The following is a 21189-nucleotide window of genomic DNA, read 5'->3' on the forward strand; positions in this document are numbered from 1 at the left end:
AACATCAAAACTCCAACATTAAAAGCCCGTAACTCTGTTCGTTGCCATGCCTTTTATCTGTGAGTTCCCACCCACCAAGAGGTGGGGACTCAAGGCCCTAATCATAACTCAGTCATACCCAGGTACAGATCAGATTACAAGCATAGTCCAATGTTTCTTTTTGGAATTCATCAATTATGTCAAACTGCTACAGGCATATTTGAAAAACCCATTGCTAACATCATACTCAATGGTGAAAGACTGTAAGCATTCTGTCTAAGATCAGGAACAAGACAAGCGTGCCCACTGTCACCACAGGTATTCAACATTGCACTAGAAATTCTAGCCAAAGCAACTAGGCAAAAGAAAGAAATAAAAGGTATCCAAAATGGAAAGGAAGAAGTGAAACTTTCCCTATTTGCAGATGACATGATCCTATATACAGAAAATCCTAAAAAATCCACAAAAGATAGAAGAACTAATAAATACTTTCAGCAACATGATGGGGTGGGGTACAAGATCAACACATAAAAATTAGTGGTGTTTCTATACTCTAATATGAACAATCTGAAGAAATCAAGAAAAAATTCCACTTACTATAACAATTAAAAGAATCCAGTATCTAGGACTAAATCTAACCAAGCATGTAAAGGACTTGTATACTGGAAATTATAAAACATTGCTAAAAGAAATTAAAAACCTAAATAAATGGAAGGACATTTTGTATTCATGGATTGGGAGACTGTATATTGTTCATTTGTCAATTCAACCCAAAGCAATTTATTGATTCAATGCAATTACAATAAAAATTCCAAGAGCTTTTTTTGTAGGAATGCAAATACATTATCAAATTTATATGGAAGGTTAAGGAACCCCGAATAGCCAAAGCCATCTTGAAAAAGAAGAACGAAGTTGGAGGAATCACTCTTCCCAATCTTAAAACTTTTTATGAAGCCACAGTAATCAAACAGTATGGGGAGCGGATGTGGCTCAAGCAGTTGAGTGCCTGCCTCCCACATGGGAGGTCCCGGGTTTGATTTCTGGTGCCTCCTGAAAAAAAAAAAACAAAAATAAACAACAAAAAAAAACTTAGGGGAGCCAATGTGGCTCAGTGGTTGAACACCAGCTTCCCACATACCAGGTCTGGGCTTCAATTCCCAACCCCTAATACCTCAAAAGAAAGAAACAAACAAAGCAATATGGTACTGGTACAAGGACAGACATATAAACCAATGAAATAAATTGAGAATTCATTATAAAATCTCATATATGGCCAACTGATTTTTGAGAAGGGTACCATGTCCACTCAGTTGGGAAAGAAGCAGTCTCCAACAAATGGTGCTGAGAAAATGGGATGTCCATATGCAAAAGAATAAAAGTGGACTCCTGTCTCATACCATACACAAAAATCAACTCAAAAAAGATCAAAGACCTAAATATAAGAAAACAATTTCTATACCTTAATCTATCCTCTGAACAGTTTGACAGTAATGATAAAAATTTGTCTAATTTTGTCATTTTAAGGTAGCTTAACTTTAATTGATGGTATTACAACTAATACCCTGCTGGGATTAAGCAAATAAAGATAGACTGATGGTTCTTCCAAGTGCTACAACTTTAGTCTACTACAAGATACATTTTTTGAGGGTTAGAAAAGACACTTGTTTTTAATGAATGGAGCAAATATTTTATTGAACTGAATATTCTCTGTCTTCAATAAAAAATCATTTCTGAATCATTAGCCATTTCCTTAGTTGAAGATAACATTGCTGATAATATTCCTAGAAAATTGTAAATCTCTTTTTTAGTAAGCAAAATTGGAGTTTGGTGATATTTAGAGTCTTGAAATGTTTGGCTTTATGTAACCAAAACTGAGGCATCTGACTGCATTCCAAAATAGTATCCACTAGATGGCAAGCTTGGTTACATTGTTAAGATGGTTTATTTACCTTTTCAGGCATTTATCTTTTAGTCTATAAAAATTTGTAAAAGTAAAAATAAAAATAATGAAAATATAACTAAATTTCAAAGATTAGGAGAGAGTGTAAAATTAAAAATAAAATAAAACTCTAAAAACCTCAAGGGTATTCTTAAATGCAGTATCAGTTGCTTTATGGTCTACTAGACTAAGGAAGAAGGTAAACTATTATGACTCTAAAAGGAGGAGCCAATCAGAGATCATAGGTCATCTCCTTTTCTTTTTTTTTTTTAAGGTTTATTTTATTTATTCCGCCCTTCCCTGCCCCCCCCCCATTCCCCTCGTTCTGCCCGTTGTCTGCTCTCTGTGTCCATTTGCTGTGTGTTCTTTTGTGGCCGCTTGTATTCTCATTAGGTGGCTCTGAGAACTGATCCTGGGACCTTCTGGAGTTGGAGAGAGGTGATTACTGTCTTGTGCCACCTCAACTCCCTGTTCTGCTCCATCTTCTTATTTTCTCTCCTCTGTGCCTCTCGTTGCATCATCTTGCTGCTCCAGCTCTCAACATTGGCCAGCACTCCTGCACAAGGTGGCTTTCCCGCACTGGGCAACATTCTCACTCAGGGCAGCACTCCTGTGCGGGGCGGCATTCCCACATGGGCTGGCACTCTGTGTGGACCAGCTTACCCTCACCAGGAGGCCCTGGGCGTTGAGCCCTGGAACTCCTTTATGGTAGATGCAAGCGCAATTGGTTGAGCCACATCCATTTCCCTCCTTTTATTTTTTAATGAATATGAGAGGCAGCTTACATTCAAAGTTTTGTGTGTGTGTGAGAAACTTTATATAAGTTTCCCTATATTTATTTTCTGTCCATTAACTTCTATTTCTTGTTGTAGCAGTTTGATAGTATGAATTCCAAAAATAGATACTGGATTATATTTGTAAACTGGTCTGTACTTGGGCATGATTAAATTATGATTAGGGCTTTGATTGTACCATGTCAGTAGGATGGCAAAGGACAGAGTGGGAGGTTTTTGAAGTTGGAGTTTTGATGTTGGAGTTAGTTTTGAACTGGAGCCCAGGAAGTGAACACACAGGAGAAGAACACGGAGGAATAGAGACAGCTCCTTAGACATGGCAGAAGCCCTGGTGAAAGAGACACAACCTTTTGCCTGAAAGTCTACACCTGGCCTTGTGGAGAGGCAAAGTCTAGAGAGACTCATAGGCTACAGCTGACCTCGTGGAGATAACAGAGCAACTGAGCTTGGAAGGGGGCAAGCCATGGGAAGAGAGCAACCCAGGAAGCCTGAACCCTGGCAGATGTCGGCAACCATCTTGCTCCAACACATGGCAGTAGACTGGTGAGGGAAGTAACATGCTTTATGGCCTGGTAAATGTAAGCTTCTACCCCAAATAAAAATCCTTTATTAAAGCCAACAGATTTCTGGTATTTTGCATCACCCCCCCTTTGGCAGACTAATACACTTATATAATACACATTGTTAGAAAATTTCAGATGACGTGTGTTGGGTGAGCAAATCTCAGCTCTGTGGGATTAAAAGAAGGGAAAAATTGAAGCTGTTCTGTTTTGCAGTGAAACTGATAACAGAGTAGCTGTCAGAAGCAGCAAGTGTTGGTTATGATAAGGGAAGCAGAAAACAAGTATCCAGTATACGTACCTCAAAGGTTTTGGGGATGGTCTATTTCTTAAGCTGAGTGGGCACATGAGTGTTTTATTATGATTTACACTCTATGTGCATGTGCGACAATATAGTCTATGTGTGTGTATATATATATAATTTACATAAATTTTTACTTTAAAAAAAATCTCTCTGCATCTCCTGGCGCCTTTGCCTCCACTAGCTCCCACCGTGCTGGAGCCCCTGCTCCGCTGTGGATGCTCCAGTCAGACCTCTGCGGGGAGGAATCCCCAACCTGAGCAGCCACCTCCAGAGAACTGAACATGTTCTGCAAAGAAATATTGCTAATTGTAGTGATGAACGTCTGTAATAGTCTCTTCCTCAAGTAAACTGGCATGTGTGTGACAGCCTAGTAACCTAACTAGTGTAGAATATTTTCTCTTCATCTAGGGGAAAACAATTCAGAGTTCCAAACAGCTGACCTAAAATTTTTTCTTGATTTCTTGTTCAAAGATAGGGGCCCATCGAATATGTTGGTTCATATATTTCATCCAAAATTCTAAGTATAATCTCTGCAACTGGGGATATGTATGGGTTTAGGAATTGGGATGTCAGTGAAACTAGGGTACTAAAGTTTAACCTGCCAGGGGAAAATTGATTAGAGGAATTGAATCCGAGAGTCATAACATTAGGAATAAATGGAAATTCTACAGATAGTGGCTAATTTTGTTATTATTTCTTAAGAATAATTTGAACATTATAATCTTATTGCAAGGGGCCAGGGAGGTTTGGGGCTCTGAGAATACTACAGAAGAAGCCTGCACTGAAAAGAGTACAGCAATGCAAACACAGGGGACTCAGGGGCAGGCAAGAATTGACCTGTTTCCCTGGCCCCGGATTTTAAAGCAGTGACCTATTCCAATCTAACCTCACATACTAGTGGAGAGTATTTGCAATTGGTCATTTAATTTAAACTACTTAATATAGTTTAAGTATATACAGAATATATTTAAATAAAAATTTATTACAGGTAATTTATCATGGTTTCTGTTATTGCTGTCTTTCCTCACAATTGAATGTACTGTTTTTAAAGCTATTTTAAATCCGTCTTTTCTCCCAGAAGAATAACGCAAACTTGAAATCATTGAAGGTAGACAAGCCTGACTCTGAGGTAAGATCGTTTCCTTTGTTCTAGTCTTCCATCTATTCTTCCTTTGAAAGTGATAATGACAATTATTGTTATTAAAATGTGTGCTTTGTAGGAGCAAGCCAAGATAACCAAGCTCGGACTTAAGCTGGGTTTGCTCACCTCCAACGCAGACTGTGAAATTGAGAAATGGGAGGATCAGGAGAATGAGATTGTCGACTACGGACGGAACATGTCCAGTATGGCTTATTCTCTGTATTTATTTACTAGGTAAATATGGTTCCTTTGTGAACTTTTGAAATCAGTATAAAGAGATCTTATAAGCCAAATAATATCTGGTATAAAGAAAATTTGCTGTGTCAAATGTTTGGTTAAAACAGTATCAAATTTATGGTTAAAAGACTAAATGTGGGTCTTAAAACAATTTACTTAGGTGAATGAAACCGAAAGACATTTAATTAAGATTTAGATTCAGACAGGGTCCTCTTCTAGGTTGTGTCCCAGTCTTTCCATAATTTTGAAATAATTTTGAATCCTACTTTTCTTATCCTGTATATCATTTGTCTCTCCCAACTAGCATCATTAAGTTTAAAAACCATGCCTTTTAAATCTTTCTATAAGGAACTGATTAAACATATATCAAAGAATAGAATTATGAGGGCTACCACTAGGGACCTCAACCAGGTACCAAATCACTGTAGTAGAGAATTTACTTCATTCATTGTGTAGTAGAGAATTTACTTAACTTTACTATTATCTGACATACCATCTTGTCCACAATGTATGACTCCTGGTAAAATACCTTCTTGAAGTTGATGCTGATTACATTCCACAACCTTCTAGTGGAGTAATCTATACATGTATAGTAATTCTGCCTTGGTAAACATTTATTAGTTTTCTGCTCAATAATGTGTTCTAGAATTTTCTTAGTAAGTGACTTTAAACTTTTAACTCAGTTTCTGAAACCTACCTATTCTGTTTTCAGAAATGTAGAAAAAGTTGATTTATTTCCAGTTTTCTGGTCCCTCACGTACTCATTTTGATTTTGAAAAGATTGTCAGCAATAGGACACACCTGTAAATTGTTTCAGTGTTCTGGAGTGTAATCCATTTGGGTCTGAAAATTTAAGTTCACTTAAAGAAGTTAGGATCTCTACAACTGTTGTGAGCATTGGGGCTTAGTAAATAGCACCTAAGGTCTGAACAAACTGAAAAATCAAAAGAAAAAGGCAGGGAGCAGTTGTGACTCAAGCTGTTGAGCTCCTGCCTCCCACACAGGGGGAGTCCCAGGTTCGGTTCCTGGTGCCTCCCCAAAAAACAAAACAACAAGCAATACAAATGTAAAAAACAACTCAGGGAAGCTGATGTGGCTCAGTGGCTTTCCATATACAAGGTCCTGGGTTCAATCCCTGGCCCCCAGTACCTCAAAAAAAAAAAGAAAGGCAGAGGGGTCCAGTAATATTTGTTATTGACAAAAGTGATATCAGATAATGTAGTTTACACCCATAGACAAATAGGTTTGTTAAAATGATCCCTACATAAGGAAGTCTGATTTTACCCCATAGTCTATAAAAACCTGGAAGAGTAGGTATCTCCTAAAGGCAGCTTCATTCACAAAAGAAAAAGGAGAAAAGAGTCATCTCATCCAGTTTATTTTCACAGAATCACCAGAAAGACTGAAGAGTGCTCACCCTCTGTGGGGTGGAATAAGTGAAGGGGCAGAGAGAAGCAGGATGTTGTGCTGATGGGAGATTTCTTCACATGGAAGAGAGATTAGGGGTGGGGAAGAAGCATCAGGAAGCAAAGAGGCTTTGCCTCCCTCTTGATGCTGTTTTCTACCTTCTCTAAATAGACAGTTCTTGGGGGAGAAGGCAGAAACGATAGGAGTTGAATAATTTTTCCTCCTTTTAGTTGTCGTTTGCTAATAATACCTTACCATCTTTTCCATCAATGGAGACAATACTTTCCTCTTTGGTGGTTTCCTTCCTTTGTCCTTCATAGTTTTTAGCAAATTTCTCCTGGGATTGAGTCTCCCCAACACTGATTACGACCTCCTTTCTTAGTTCATACCTTTTTAAATTCTGACTCAAGTATGCAAAAGAAAGTAAAATGGAGCTCTTTTGTTTACCCAAAGGAAATTTGCACAGACTGACTGAAATATCAAAAATCTTTACTTTTGGCCGGAATCATGCTACTTATCTCATGGTGAAGAAAATCAGCAGGTTTTTGTGGAGGTTTTTGTTTTGTTTTGTTTTGTTTAGTTTTGACCATTAAAAACTGGAGATACACACTATCAATTAATGACTAATTTGTTTGATATATAAAATCTTCCCAAACAAGGTATTCATCCATAGAACATTCTTTTAAGTTTCTAACAGCTCTATGAGTTCTTATTTCTTATTTAAGACTATTTCAGAATGACATGGTCAAAATTTTTTGTTTTAAAGTCAGAATAGTGGATTTTGGTAAGAGATGGAGTGCGTCCTAGAGAGACTGGGAAGCACAAGTGGCTGGCTGCACTATGAGATGAGAGGGAGGGATTACTAAAGTTCAGTGGGGTGAGACCTGTTACTGGATTGTGGTCATTGGACAGGAATGCTAAAATTCAAAAGAAAAGAAAATGGATATTCTATAATGGAAAGCATTTTGTGCCATTTTGGCAAGTCTTGGCGATGTAATTACCTCTTTGTGGTAAAATCTCAAGTTCATTTTGTTTCCTACCCATACTGTTTACCTGTTTTCTCACCCAACACTCTTTTCCTTTTTCCTCTAAGACTTGTGGTTTACCGACCTCATCTAGGTGCTTTTTTCTGAGATCCATCTGTTCATCTTTGCAGTATCCAGTTTTGCAGTTTTTCTGGGCAATTTTATAGCCCTTCCTCAGGCTATTGTTCAAGGTCATCTTAATAATTTATATGTTTAATATCTTATATACAATAAATCATATCCCTTAATAATTTTCACATTTAAGCTTTTCAAGTGCCTAGTATTTTTTTTCAGATTTCAAATTACCAGTGCCTTATAGTTTTAAAAGTAATTTCTGCTTCATAATTTCATTTGATTCTTACAATAGTTTATCAGAGAACATGAATGATTTGTTCAAGTCTCATAGCTTTTATTTATTTTTTAAAGATTTATTTTTTTAAATTTCTCCCCCCTCTAGCCCCCCTCACCCCCAGTTGTCTGCTCTCTGTGTCCATTTGCTGTGTGTCCTTCTGTGACTGCTTCTATCCTTATCAGTGGCACCAGGAATCTGTGTTTCTTTTTGTTGTGTCATCTTGCTGCGTCAACTCTGTGTGTGTGTGGCGCCATTCCTGGGCAGGCTGCACTTTCTTTCTCACTGGGCGGCTCTCCTTACAGGGCACACTCGTTGCACGTGGGGCTCCCCTATGCGGGGGACATCCCTGCGTCGCACAGCACTCCTTGTGCGCATCAGCACTGCACATGGGCCAGCTCATCACACGGGTCAGGAGGCCCTGGGTTTGAACCTTGGACCTCCCATGTGGTAGGCGGATGCCCTATCCACTGGGCCAAGTCCGCTTCCCTCTCATAGCTTTTAAGAGGCAAAACTCACTACTAGATTCTAGATGATTCACACTTGTTCATTGCTCTTCTTAATAATGCATTCTGTTGCTCCCTTTGTTTTAATTGATTTTTCATTTGTAGAGTTTGAATTCTTGGTAGTATTCAATCTGATATTCCCTAAAATCTAATGAAGGTATTACTGTGATTATTTTATAGATTCAGAATTAAAGCTTAAAATGACATGCTTCATCAAAGTTAGACAACTGAGTTTTTAGAAGAATTCAGGTTGGAATTAGAAATGAGAATTTCCTGATTTTTGGTCTGATCCTCTTTCCATTATGTAACATACCTTGGTTAAGTCATATCAGATCTCATATATTTAATTGATGAAGCAAAATGAAAAAGTTTTAAAGGGACATATAACATTTAAGGATTACTTGTCAGTTTTAAAATTTCTTTACACTATAAAATTAACATATATGTAATGTGTACTTGAACTAAAAAAAGTACCCTAAGATATAATAAATATTAAATTTGCTTTTAGAATAGTGTCTACTTAGCATTATTACTTTATTCAATATGATTAGTCTATTAATCTATAAAATATTATTCAAAATTTGTTATCTGTTAATACACAAAATGCTTAAAAATTTTAATATTATAAACCAATTTCCAGGCAAAAACTTGTTCTTCCCTTCTTAATAATTCACTTTATTCCAGAGGAGAGGGGCCACTGAAAACTTCCCAAGATTTAATTCATCAACTAGAGGTATGTTTTGTTTCCATTTGATGGTGCAACTTTAATTCTGGACTAAAAGTGGGTTAATGATATGCTCTATCATGTGGTGGTCTTGCATGTACACACACACGTGTTCTGTAGAGGTAGAAAAGTGGAAAGATAGAAGGCTTGAAACATCATTGTGTTGAGCTTTTTTTGTTCTCACTTGAAAGAAACCTAAATATTAAAGGGATAAAAAAGAATGGGTTTCTTGATAGTCAATAGATGCAGTAAGTTTTAGTTTTTCCCAAGAAGGTGGAAATATCCTGTTAGCCTAGAAATCTCTCATACTTTCCAGAGTTCCAGAGGTTTTTTGGCCTCTTTGTTATTGAACTAGATGAATGATAATGATTAATTCAGATATACATGAGAAAGGATATATACTAGGCTGAGACCATTAGGGGGTAACTCAGTATATGTTAGTTTCTTTCTTTCTTTCCATATTCCAGATGATTTAGGGCATTAGGGAGAAACAGATGAGCTAACACTCACCTGCATGTCCTGGTTTGTCTACTGGAACTCCATGTAGGCCCATCTCTAATTCTCCTCCTTCCAGTTAGATGCTTTGGATTGGCAAGTGGTTTGCAAGATTCCTTTTTTAATTTTCCCAACCCTCATGTTAGTCTGTTTGCCTGTCTAGAAGCAAGAGCATTTCTGCATTTGAAATCTGAAGTTTCTGCCACATTATAAATTCTCTTATTATGCTTACTCTGGCATTCCCAAAGACTTGAGCCTCTTCAGTAGGAATTTCAGCTTGGGTGACGATTCTCAACAGAGGCAGAAGAACTACAGAAAATAATCCTTTCTGGATTTCTGTAGATTATAAATGAGCTATTTCTCTTGAAACAATCTCTTGAAACATTCTAGATTCATATTTGTTCAGTTTTGCCCATGTCCATTCTTAAGTCATACCACACCATGGGGGGTGGTTCACTGCAAAAGATAAACTACTCACCTTTCTGCATGAGCTTATTCATTAAACCAATGTTTGTTGAATCATCTAGAAAATGTGATGAATGTAAAATGGCATATGTCATGCAGAAAATATTTATTGAGTTGTACTATGTGTCAGACTCTAGGCATAGGCACTCTGGAGAAAAGGTAAACAAAACAAAGCCCCTGCCCTCATGAAGCTTACATTCTACTAGGAGGATAGGGACAAAACATTAAGGATATAATGCCCATATAAGTATGTGGAGATAAAATAACAGAGGATAAGAAGGTAGAGGTGATAGAGGGGTGGCCAGAAAAGACCTCTCTGAGGAGGTAACATTTGAGTAGAGACTTTACTCAAGAGATTAAGCTGGATGGCTATCTGAGGATAGAGTATTTCAGACAGACGGAACAAGTGCAAAGGCCCTGAGGTATAGGGGCAGGCTTGATAGATCGAACAGTAAGGAGGCAGTGTAGATGAATGGGGTGAGCAAGGGGAAAGTGGTAAGATATGACAACTCTGTAAGCCAGCTCAGTGTGATGGAAAATCCGTTGAGGGTTTTGAGAAGCAGTGACATTATCTGACTTAGGATTTAAAAGGTTTAGGGCCTGACCAACAAGGTAAATGGTAATGCCATTTACTGACAGAGGGAACACTGGGGGAGGACTTCAGATTTAGGGAGTGGGAATCCAACATTTGATTTTTGCTCATGTTAAAGTAGGATATACAAGACTGGTGTCTCAGAGGCTAGATAAGAATGAAGAGAAAGATTGGGAGTCCTCAGCATTAAGGTGGTTTTAAAGTCATGATACTGTATGAGGCAAACTCCAAGGGGTCTGCAGGCTAGAAGGGAAGAGAAGGTGTGTAAAATAGGAAGTGGTAAAGTGCAACGATGAGGAACGTATGAGGAAAGGCATCAGTCACATAGGTTAGAATCGAGGTGTCAAGCCCATTGGTTTCCCTTCTAAAGAGTAGGGAAAGGTGCCGAGGACTCTTTGACCTTGAGATTATATTACCCAGTGGCAGTAAATTGTTAAGGAAGCTAGATAGAAGGTTAAAGTTAACCCTGGAGTTATTGCTTTCTTAGTCTTCATGTTCTTTATCTAATTTAATCTCTAAGACCTGTTGTTTTTCTTTGCAAATCACTCTCAGATTTGCCCTGTTCTCTTCATTCTTACTGCTGCCACATAAAGCTAAGCCTTCATCCCTCTCCTCTCCTGGATTCTCTCACTCCAAAATATTCTGCATACCACTTAAAAATAACCTTCCTAAATATTTCTATCTTACCTATTGAACCTTCTTTTTAAGTATTTCCCATTGTTCTGTTCTCATTAACTTGTAAAATGCACGATGCCTGGTGAATAGTGAAAACCAATCAAATTGGTCCTCTTGAATGGTTGCTTAGTGAACATGGGTAAGACAAATTTTTCTTGCTTAGCTGGAAGCAGAAAATTCTAATTTTTAAAAACTCCTGCTCTAAGATTCATTACCCTTTTATAATTCAGGATATTATGATATTAGCTCCAGATCCCTCCAAAATCCCAGACACAATTTATGACTAAATATCATAGGTCATTGACTCTTAAAAAGGACTGAAGGTATCCCAGTGTGGAGGAGACCCTCAGGCATTGATTCTGTAGTAGGTCTGGGAAATCTCTTTCTGAGTACGTGGACATTCTTGTGTTTTCCTGGGTGCAACAAAAACTGTTTGTTTTTCTCTTTTTTTTGTTCCTTGCAACAAAAACTTTAAAGAATTCCATGACAGACTTTTGGTGTTTAGTTTTTTGTTTTTATTTTTTAATTCTATATAAAAATTATTTAAATATATTTCTTACCAACTGTCCATAAGACACACATCTAAAATAGTGTTTTTCCTTTCCACCAGGTTTTTGCCACAGAGGGTTTAAAGCTAGCTTCAAGTGTACAGGCTATTTCAAAACAGGTAATGCATGCCTGTCTGCCTGGGGCTGGTGATGTCAGGTATACCCACTCTGGAGAGAGTGGGAGGGTATATTAAGGTATAAAGGTATTAAGGTATAAAAGATGGAGTTTTGTTGCTGTTGTTATAACTTCCTAAATTACATTTCAGCTGAAAGATGATGATAAGCGTATGCTTCTCCTGGAAGTAAACAAGCTAATTCCTCTGTGCCACCAGCTCCAGACAATAACCAAGACACCCTTACAGAATAAAGTATTTCTAAAGGTAAAAGACAAGTATGGGTTATTCGTGCAGATACTTGAGAAACTTTTATACTTGTGCTCTTATCAGGTTAGTTTCCAGCCTCTTTTTTCTTCCAAGTGTTATTACCCACAAAAGGGCAATTTATTTCCATTCTCATGCCTTAACTGTAAGAATTATTTATTATGCTGTTGTTATAACTGGCCCCAAGAAGCAGTAGGTCACTAAATAAACAAGCTTTTTGGACATGATTAATTCTGTAGCTCCATTTAATGACAATTCTGTTAAATCCTGAAGTCATCATATATCTGACTAGGGCACAAACTCAGAAACTGGGCTCCCGTAATTTGTCTCTGGAAGTATAGGCTTATCCCCACAAATCAGTGCAGAGAATTGCAAAGCAATTTGGAGAGCTTTGAGAAGGCCCTAATGGCCTGAAGTAGAACATCTGGTTTTCTACCCATGTTTCCTGGGGTTCCACCAAACAGGCATGAGACCTGGGCAGCAACCCCTAGTCCTCTCTTCTGGGGCCTTAAGTTGTCTCCTTAAATCCCCTAATCTGAATACCTTTCAAGATGTCTTAAATTTCCATAATGGAGAAATTTTATCATTTAGAACTAAATATATAATAAAGTTTTTTAAGTACCCACTGTACGACTGGATTTGTACACTGTCACTGTAGGTTGACAAGTGCATTGCAAAGACAAGATCTGTGATGGCTCTCTTGGTCCAGCTTCTCTCACTTTGCTATAAACTACTGAAGGTGAGATAGTTTTTTCTATCTTAAATGCACATATTATTTGTTTAAAGGAAAAAGCAAAATAAAATGATTACTATTTTATTTTACAAAATCTTTTTTTTTCCAGAGTTCAGCAGAAACTAATTGTCCTAATATCCCAACCTCAGATGGAAAACAAAAGATGGGTCTCAGTTACAAATAAAGATACCGTGGATGATAAAGCTTGAGAAGTTTTAGGGGTCAGATCTTTGGAACAACATGTGGCAAATGTGACATTTTTAGAATGCAAATCTTTATATTTTCAGAAATTCAATAATTTTATATAGAAAATACTGAAATCTTGCCTTATTTTCTGATCATGAAACTGATTGTGAAGCTTCTTGATGACTGATAAGTAAGTGCCACAGTAGTTGAAAGAATTTCAGTTGCAGTGTGATTTTAAGGGACAGTGCCTTTAATATGTTCTATGAAAGTCAAACCAAATAGCCTGTCTCGATGGCAGCTTAATCCAAAGAAGCTATTTTGAGTATGTGCTCATCTTTGGCATACTTGATCTTACTGTTTTCTATCCTTATTTAAGCTTATCATCTAGAATACTGATTTTCAGTAGGAGATATGCAGCAGTCTGGAGTAATGCTAAATTTTCCTTAAACCTATCGTCTCTTCCTCAATCCCTCTGTCAACCAAGTGTGATGCGGGCTCCTCTGCTGTCCCTTGTCCCAGATCACGCATGGCAGTAGTCACCTTGTGCTCTAGCAAGCATTTCACATCATCACAGGTTATCTTTTGTGCTGCTCATGTCCTTCTCCCATTCCCTAAAGTTGGGTAATGGAGCTCACTCCACGGAATCCTGGAAGAACTCACTAGGAGTTGGCTTTTAGTCCTAGTTCTAGCATGGCTGGCCTGTCTGCCCTGAATGTTAGCTGGAATCTGAAACTTATCTTACAAGTGTAAAAAAATATTTTTGAACTTGCAGTGATAACTGATGGAATGAAAGATCTGAAAGACTGAGAACTATGGAATCAAGAAACTATTTAGAATAAAGTCTGAAAATCACATTTTTATGTTGTTTTGGCATGTTCATTATAAAACAAGCATTTTTTATCTTGTCTTAATATAATTTAAGATTTTTAAGTTTTCCTTGTTATGGTGGGGTGGAGTTTTGACTGATATACGATATAGTAGGGTTATCTTTGTTTTGGGCTTGTTTCATAGTGCTTATCAGTGCTCTGAAATTCTTTTTTAAATCTAATGGGACATATCAGTTGCCAACTGGTAGTAGTTATGTAAACGTATCTGATCATCTGTATCTGGGTTAGCCATCACAGTCAATACAAAAGATCCTCAAGAACCACAGTACTACCAACTAGCCAGCCAATATTTATTGAAGAAAACTTAAAAAACACACTTTTATTACATTTCTTTTCACTTTGAACCCTGTGAAAAAGTGCCTCCAGCTGGTTCTTCTAGCTAGTGAATTCACCTTAAGGGCAGAGTAGGAAGCACTGCTTAAACCCTAATTCCCAGGGTTCAGTGATATGATGACATCTGCAAATGTGAAATGTGAAATTGAGTTTAACTTATTATAGGTCTGTAAGACAAAATGGGAGGCACTCAGCTTGGTTAATGATCTTTAGAATATATTTCTTTAAACAGTCAAAATCATCAAGCATTTTTATTTTCTGAAACCAAAATATTGTTTTAAAGTATAATAGAAATAATGGAGAAGTGATGTGAAGCAATATTATATGTAAAATAAAATAGATATATAATTTAACATCTTTGGTACCTTTGTTTTACGAATGATCTTCAAGAATCGTTTGTGTCATTTGCAGTGGGGAGCTGCTGGTCTGTGCTTACATTTTCAGTCCATTGTAGGTGTTTTTAATTACTCCTTATATCATGTCTGATGGATGTATTTACAGGCTAGTCATGCTGACACTCAAATTCCAAGAAGTTTTTCTTGTGAATCACAAATAGTTTTTGGTTTTATTTACAGAATAATTTTCCTACTATCTGAAAAAAAGAATATTCTCTTATGTAAAATGTACATAGGGGTGGGAGAGAACTTAAAACTTCAACCAGCATAAAAAGATAAATTTACACATTAAGTAACTTCATCTATATGAAAGGATTGTGTTTTATTTAAAAAGAGATATTTAAATGTATATTACAGCCCTTAAGGAAAAAGTAAGTATCCAGTCTCAAACCATAAATGTGTACATTTTTAGTTTAAATGCTATGAAAGCCTTTGCTCAGTTCGGAGCTTTCTGTGCTTTTGACTTATATATTGTCAGTAACTTCTTTGCCGTTGACCCAGCGACTAGAGCCAGCATTTCTATTATCAAAAGCAGCTCACCATTGCGTTATGCTTCCTTATGTTAGAAAAGTCCATGGGAGTTGGGAAAGCCTTTCACACGTCCCTCGTTTAAAGCGTCACAGCATTACAGTTGTTTCAGAAAGGAAGGGACCACCAGTGGCATGGGGAGCGACCTCTGCACCCCAACCTCTCCTACAATTATGAGAAGAGCAGCGTAGGCAAAAGGCATCATCCTCGGTGGGGTGAACAGGATGTCGTGGCAGGGCCACACTGAGGAAGGCTGGGGAAGGAAGGCCAGTGTGTTTTATTTTGTTTTTGTCTATTTAACTTCAAACTGATAGAAAAAGTTGAGGCCAAAAAAATAACCATACCATAACGTTCAAACAGAAATATGTCAAGATGTCTTTACTTCTGGGATATAGCATGATGGGTAAATTATTATTTTACTATTTAAAACTTTTGAGTGTTTTCTAAATTTTCCTCAAAGTACTTTTTTAAAAAAATCAGAAAAACACCCCTTGCTTGTCAGTTGTCAGAAAGAGAGAAGCAAGAGAGGAGCAGAGTACATGGGCAGGGCAGCTCTGAGGGAGAAGACAGGAGGGGGCCCCAGGCTTGTTACACAGGACCAAAAGGGCAAACTAGTGTACTGAATGCTCAGGCCTCCCCTGTGGATGGCTGGGTGCGAAGAGGTAGGCTTCACATAGACAGGTTCTTCTCCTTTTGTGCAGGTCGTTTAGGCCAGGTAAGGATAAGACTCCCGTGTCACTTTCTACTCCAGCTCAAGCCTCATGACACAGCAGCTGTATCACTGATGCGTTTTATCACGACTTCCTCATATTGCTTTTGTGTCAATAACCCTTCTGTTATGCTTTTACTTTCTTCAAATTTGGGTAACACAACAGCAATGTAGCCTTCAGTGGATGGCTAGAAAGGAAACAGAACAGTCAATGCTATGAAATGATTAAAAAATTCAGATGAACGGTATGGATCATACTTTTTCCCTTCTCTTTTACCTTCTCTTGAAGAATAGATGGCTTATGGAGAATGTTCTCATTCACTTCCATCAACCGTCCTCTAACACAGCTAATTAAAAACAAAATTGCTTTTCAGAAAAATATTGCCTCCCCTCTTTCTCTTAAATTGTGGTTAGAAAGTAACTCACCTAGAAACGGTGTACTCTTCTCCATCTGAGCAATAAATCTTACACAGAGGTGCAAGTTCTGTGAGAAACTGTGCCCCCTGTGCAATAAAAGGGAAGTAGGATTTAATTGATGTACATTTTCACTTTCCTTTGAAAGGCAGCTTTCAGAATGATAATGGGTTATATATTCCCAGAAATGGGTGTTTGAAGTAAAAACATAAAAAACATTTAATTATACAAACATTTACATAATAAATACCTGCTCTGAGTCACACATCATAGTTGGCTCCAAGGAAAAAAGCAAACTAGATCTTATAATAGCTTAGTTATAGGTTAAGGACATATTTTATCTACTGTAAATGAGAAAGCTATGTATAGGTGTAGGGATTTCATTAAGATTCCTTTTGCCTGATTGAGATACTAAGAAGTCGAAAAAGGAACTTTCAAAAATCAATCAATTACTAACTTTTTGAAAGGGGACTTTTTCTGATTAGGACAAAAAGACATGCACTTTAAGGAAATTTGGAGAAAACAGGAAAATTTTAAGTGGCAAAATAAAAATAATTTACTCATTATCTTATAAACCAGAAGTAAATACTACATTTTGGCATGTTTCTGTTTGAATGTTCTTGCATGGTTATTATTTCATGTACTTTACTATATGAATGTGTTGGGGAAAGTTCTGACACTTACTACAGAGTAAGTCATGCAGGCATGTCTCATTTGTCTTTTTTTTTTCCAGGAAATTTTCTTGTAGTAAACGTAGGCATGTGAAGTCAAGAAGCTATTCTTTTTTTAAAGATTTATTCATTTTATTTATTTCTCTCCCCTTTCCCCCTCCCGCCCCAGTTGTCTGTTCTCTGTGTCTATTTGCTATGTGTTCTTCTTTGTCCGCTTCTGTTGCTGTCAGTGGCACAGGAATCTGTTTCTTTTTGTTGCGTCATCTTGTTGTGTCAGCTCTCTGTGTGTGCGGCGCCATTCCTGGGCAGGCTGCACTTTCTTTCACGCTGAGCAGTTCTCCTTACAGGGCGCACTCCTTGCACGTGGGGCTCCCCTATGCGGGGACACTCCTGCGTGGCAGGGTACTCCTTGCATGTATCAACACTGTGCATGGGCCAGCTCCACACGGGTCAAGGAGGCCCGGGGTTTGAACCGCGGACCTCCATGTGGTAGACGGACGCCCTAACCACTGGGCCAAGTCCACTTCCCAAGAAGCTATTCTTTATGACCTTTTTATTTTCTACTACACACAAAGTAGACAGCATTTATAAATTATCACATTGGTGTCATCCCTCTGTGTGTGAGTACTTCATGTCAAAATATTAGAGTTGTGCAATTACTAACTTTTGGGGGGAGATCTGGGGGATTCATCCCAGAGGCCTTGATGCAACTGGGTCTGTATCAAAGCAGAAGTGTTTTGACCCCTTTTTATTACCTCCCTAGGGGGAATGAATGATTGACAGTGCTGAGGTCCAGTCAAACTTAAATATTTCATCTGTAGTGGGTTCAATGTGCAGGTCCCTCTCTGTTCTATAGTAGTAACAATATTTGGGGGAAGCTCAAGTGATAAGAGTGTCTGCCTACCATATAGGAGGTCCAGGGTTTGGTACCCAGGGCCTCCTGACCTGTGTGGTGAGCTGGCCCATGCACAATGCTGCCGCATCCAAGGAGTGACATGCCCCGCAGGGGTGTCCCCTGTGTAGCTGTGTCCCACGTGCAAGGAGTGCACCCCACCAGGAAAGCGGCCCTGTGCGAAGAGTGCAGCCTGCCCAGGAGTGGCACCGCACACATGGAGAACAAATGCGAGATGATGCAACCGAAAAAAAACCTGACAGTTTCCTGGTGCCACGTGACAAGAATGCAAGTGGACACAGGAGAACACAGCGAATGGACAAAGAGAGCAGACAACTTGGGGGGGCAGGGAGGTAGGGGAGATAAATAAATAAAATAAATCTTAAAAAGAAAAAAATATTTGGGACAGATCTCTCACAGAAACTTCACAGGCACTTTTATGTTTATTGTAATTTGTAAAATTTTATTTATTAAGAAAGGTATGTGTGAGGGAGGAACAATCAGTTACTTATAAGGTAAGGATTAGGGGACTTCAAACTTACAACAGAGAATATGAAGAAGGATCTCTCAGAACAGTGATTTATTCCTGATCTAAGTAATGAAAATTAGCAGAAACTCTTGGTATGAACTCAGTAAATGAAGGGCCTGAATCATGCATGGAAACTTTCCTAGCCGGTGGGTTTGTCAGGGCATTTTGGTATGTTACTAAATTGTCTTTGGTATAATACCCCTCTTTAATAAATGTATGCATTTAGTCTGGAGTTGTAGAGGGGAGAGAGAACATTTTGTATACCAAGCATTATGATGAGGAGGAGGAGGGTATGGGTAGATGTGCATTAGATTGGCAATGGCTTAGAAATGGAAAGAAGTTAAGAAGCAAATACTGTATATTTCCTCAAATAAGCTTCTTTTTCACTACCGCAGGATGTATACATATATTTTTAATTTACATGTAAGAAATATGGTAAATAAAAAGTTGGTTGCCTGAATTTTATCAAACTTCAGATAGCAGTTTAATGATCATATCACCAGACTTATAAACTAGATGGGCCAAAGTATCTCCTTATAATGGTATTCAAGTTGTTCTTTCAAATGGCTGCCTTATGGGAATGATAGTGGTGGCACAGAACCTTCTATGATATTATATGTCCTGAAATACCTTATTTCTTTGGTCTATGAATTTCTTTTTATTAAAGTATACTTAAAATTAGCATTTCAAACTGCCAGAGAAAGATGCTAGGTACATACTATTGTATTGCAAGACACTGGATTTATTTTTACCATGAATGCAGAGAATTCAAGTGGACAATCACAGGATTACAGGAACATACCCGCTTAAATTTCCCAGAGACTTTGTTCTGAAGCCTGCTACAGTTAGTACTGATCTGATAGGAAATGCTCTTAATTGTTTTTCCACTTTGAAGAACTGGATGAGATCCTGCCAATGTGATGACACATATTCTATAAGAAACAAAATTGATCCTGTATTATTACTTGGTATAATTCTTTCTCCTACTGGCATTAAGAATATCTGAACTGACATTTGTTTAGTCAGACTATCATTTCCCCCCATTTCCTCAGGCTACTTTTGGAATATAACTAGAATGGGGAATGCAATAATAAAATGGGACTGAATTTCCTTCCCAGGAAAGGGACAAGGACCATAGGCCTTTAGGTAGCACTAAAGAGACAAAGCAAAGGCATGACTGTATGTACAGAAGGCCACACATTCCTCTCTCCTAGCCCTCACCATGGACTCTGGTAGTTCTGTGGGTAGAGCTAGGTTAGCTGCTTCAGGAGGTTGCTGCCTGGTGGATGGTCCTGCACATGGACTTGTGGGTAATCAGGTTTATTTGTTGAGAGTTACTAGGCCCTGGAAGACTAGTTCTTGCCAACAAAACTCCTTTAATAAATAACACTATTTCAACACTACGGAAGATAATCCTTTACTTGACTATTTGCTCGATCCAAGACCATATCAGGGTTACAAAACTAGGGAAGAAAAAGTAGCCTTTAAATTTCCAATTCACTTACCTGTTAGAATGCTGCAGTATACAGTGGTCCTCACAGGGTTTTCCTTTGACATCTAGAAGAATAAATCCATCTGTTAATTTTTGGATCAATATTTACTATTCTTTTTCTGAGGTTGTTCTGGACACACACTCAAGTAACAGTAGTTTTGGCTGGAAGTGGCAAATTTTTTAGACTGTGTGCAGAGTCCTGCAGCTAGTATGAGGTTCATTTCATCATGTTCTTTGGCTTGTAGAGATAAGGTTAAGTATAAGGATTGGACACTTACTAATAACTGGTATTCCTTTCATTACTCAAAGACACATCTAAAGGCTTCCTATAAACTGCTTGAAGGACCACGACCAGAGGAATCATTCATTTAAAAATTGATGTGGCTCAAGCAGTTGAGCCCCCACCTCCCGGGTGGTCCCGGGTTGGGTTTCCCCTGTCTCCTAAAGAAGAGGAGCAGATAATGAACAAAACAACCAGCAGAGGAGGGAACCACGCGGGGATGGCAAGGATGGGGGAGAGTTAATATGGTAACTTTCTCCAGCTTTCGTTATCCTCAATTTACACAAGCACACCCATCATTCCCGAATAAAGACAGAAGGTTGGGGTTAGAGAGGTTCCCCAACCATACCCTACGGTTGATATTTTCTGGATACACAATTCAACAGGATACCTACCTCTAAGTGGCAAAAGTATTTAGATAATACGGGGGTTTTCAAGTAAAACTGTAGATTCTGCTTTCTATTCTAATCCACCTTCTCTCCATTCCTACTGCCTCTGCCTTAGCTTCGATCTTATTATTTAAATTCTTAGATAAAGCCGCTGCCTACTGGATTAAACGTCACAAATTACTCCAGTCACTCAAGGACCTTTGTAACCGGTCCGCCTACTTCGCGGGCCTCATCTAGGCCTACTCATCTTCCCCAAGTCACCCTCCCTGGAACTCGCTAGCCCCAGAACGCGCCCTGTTATATTTCACGCTTTCGCAAATGCCATTCTTTCCACCTAGAAGGTAACGGAGAGAGGTCCAGTTCCACCCGAGCCTCCATAGCTTCAGGCCGTGCGGCCGAGCAGGGGCCAGCCGACGCCACTCCACCTACCCGCTTTGTACCAGCGAGTGAAGTAACGATCCACAAGAGACGGCACTGCAGGCGCGGCAGGCGCTGCAGCCAGGGCCTCGGTAGCCGCCGGCTCGGTAGCCATGGCGACCCCTAGCGCAGCTACCCCCGCCTCCCGGAACCCGAAAGCTTCCTTCCTGCAGTGCTCTTCTGGCGCACGCGCACTGCTCTATTGGCCCCGCAG

General features: G+C 38.6%; 2 protein-coding genes across 3 annotated transcripts in view; one reads left to right on the forward strand and one right to left on the reverse strand.

Annotated features, from left to right (window-relative positions):
- Nucleotides 1-13893, forward strand: part of CTNNAL1 (catenin alpha like 1) — an 82788-nt gene extending 68895 nt beyond the window's left edge. For both annotated transcript variants that reach the window (XM_004476544.5, XM_023584101.3), the window contains exons 13-19: nt 4655-4705; nt 4797-4951; nt 8926-8974; nt 11803-11859; nt 12007-12120; nt 12779-12859; nt 12963-13893. In XM_004476544.5, coding sequence (XP_004476601.2) covers nt 4655-4705; nt 4797-4951; nt 8926-8974; nt 11803-11859; nt 12007-12120; nt 12779-12859; nt 12963-13037 — 582 coding nt within the window. In that variant the 3' untranslated portion in view covers nt 13038-13893. The remainder of the gene's footprint in view (nt 1-4654; nt 4706-4796; nt 4952-8925; nt 8975-11802; nt 11860-12006; nt 12121-12778; nt 12860-12962) is intronic.
- A 309-nt stretch (nt 13894-14202) lies between these two features.
- Nucleotides 14203-21187, reverse strand: ABITRAM (actin binding transcription modulator). Its single transcript, XM_058302574.2, has 6 exons — nt 20988-21187; nt 19903-19954; nt 19200-19329; nt 16318-16394; nt 16169-16238; nt 14203-16079 (listed from the first exon to the last, which is right to left on the reverse strand). Exons 1-6 carry the CDS (start codon nt 21088-21090, stop codon nt 15942-15944), a joined length of 570 nt encoding a protein of 189 aa, XP_058158557.1. The 5' UTR covers nt 21091-21187; the 3' UTR covers nt 14203-15941.
- Nucleotides 21188-21189: the final 2 nt, after the last annotated feature.

Source organism: Dasypus novemcinctus, chromosome 8 (genome assembly GCF_030445035.2).
Source record: "Dasypus novemcinctus isolate mDasNov1 chromosome 8, mDasNov1.1.hap2, whole genome shotgun sequence".
NCBI lineage: Eukaryota > Metazoa > Chordata > Mammalia > Cingulata > Dasypodidae > Dasypus > Dasypus novemcinctus.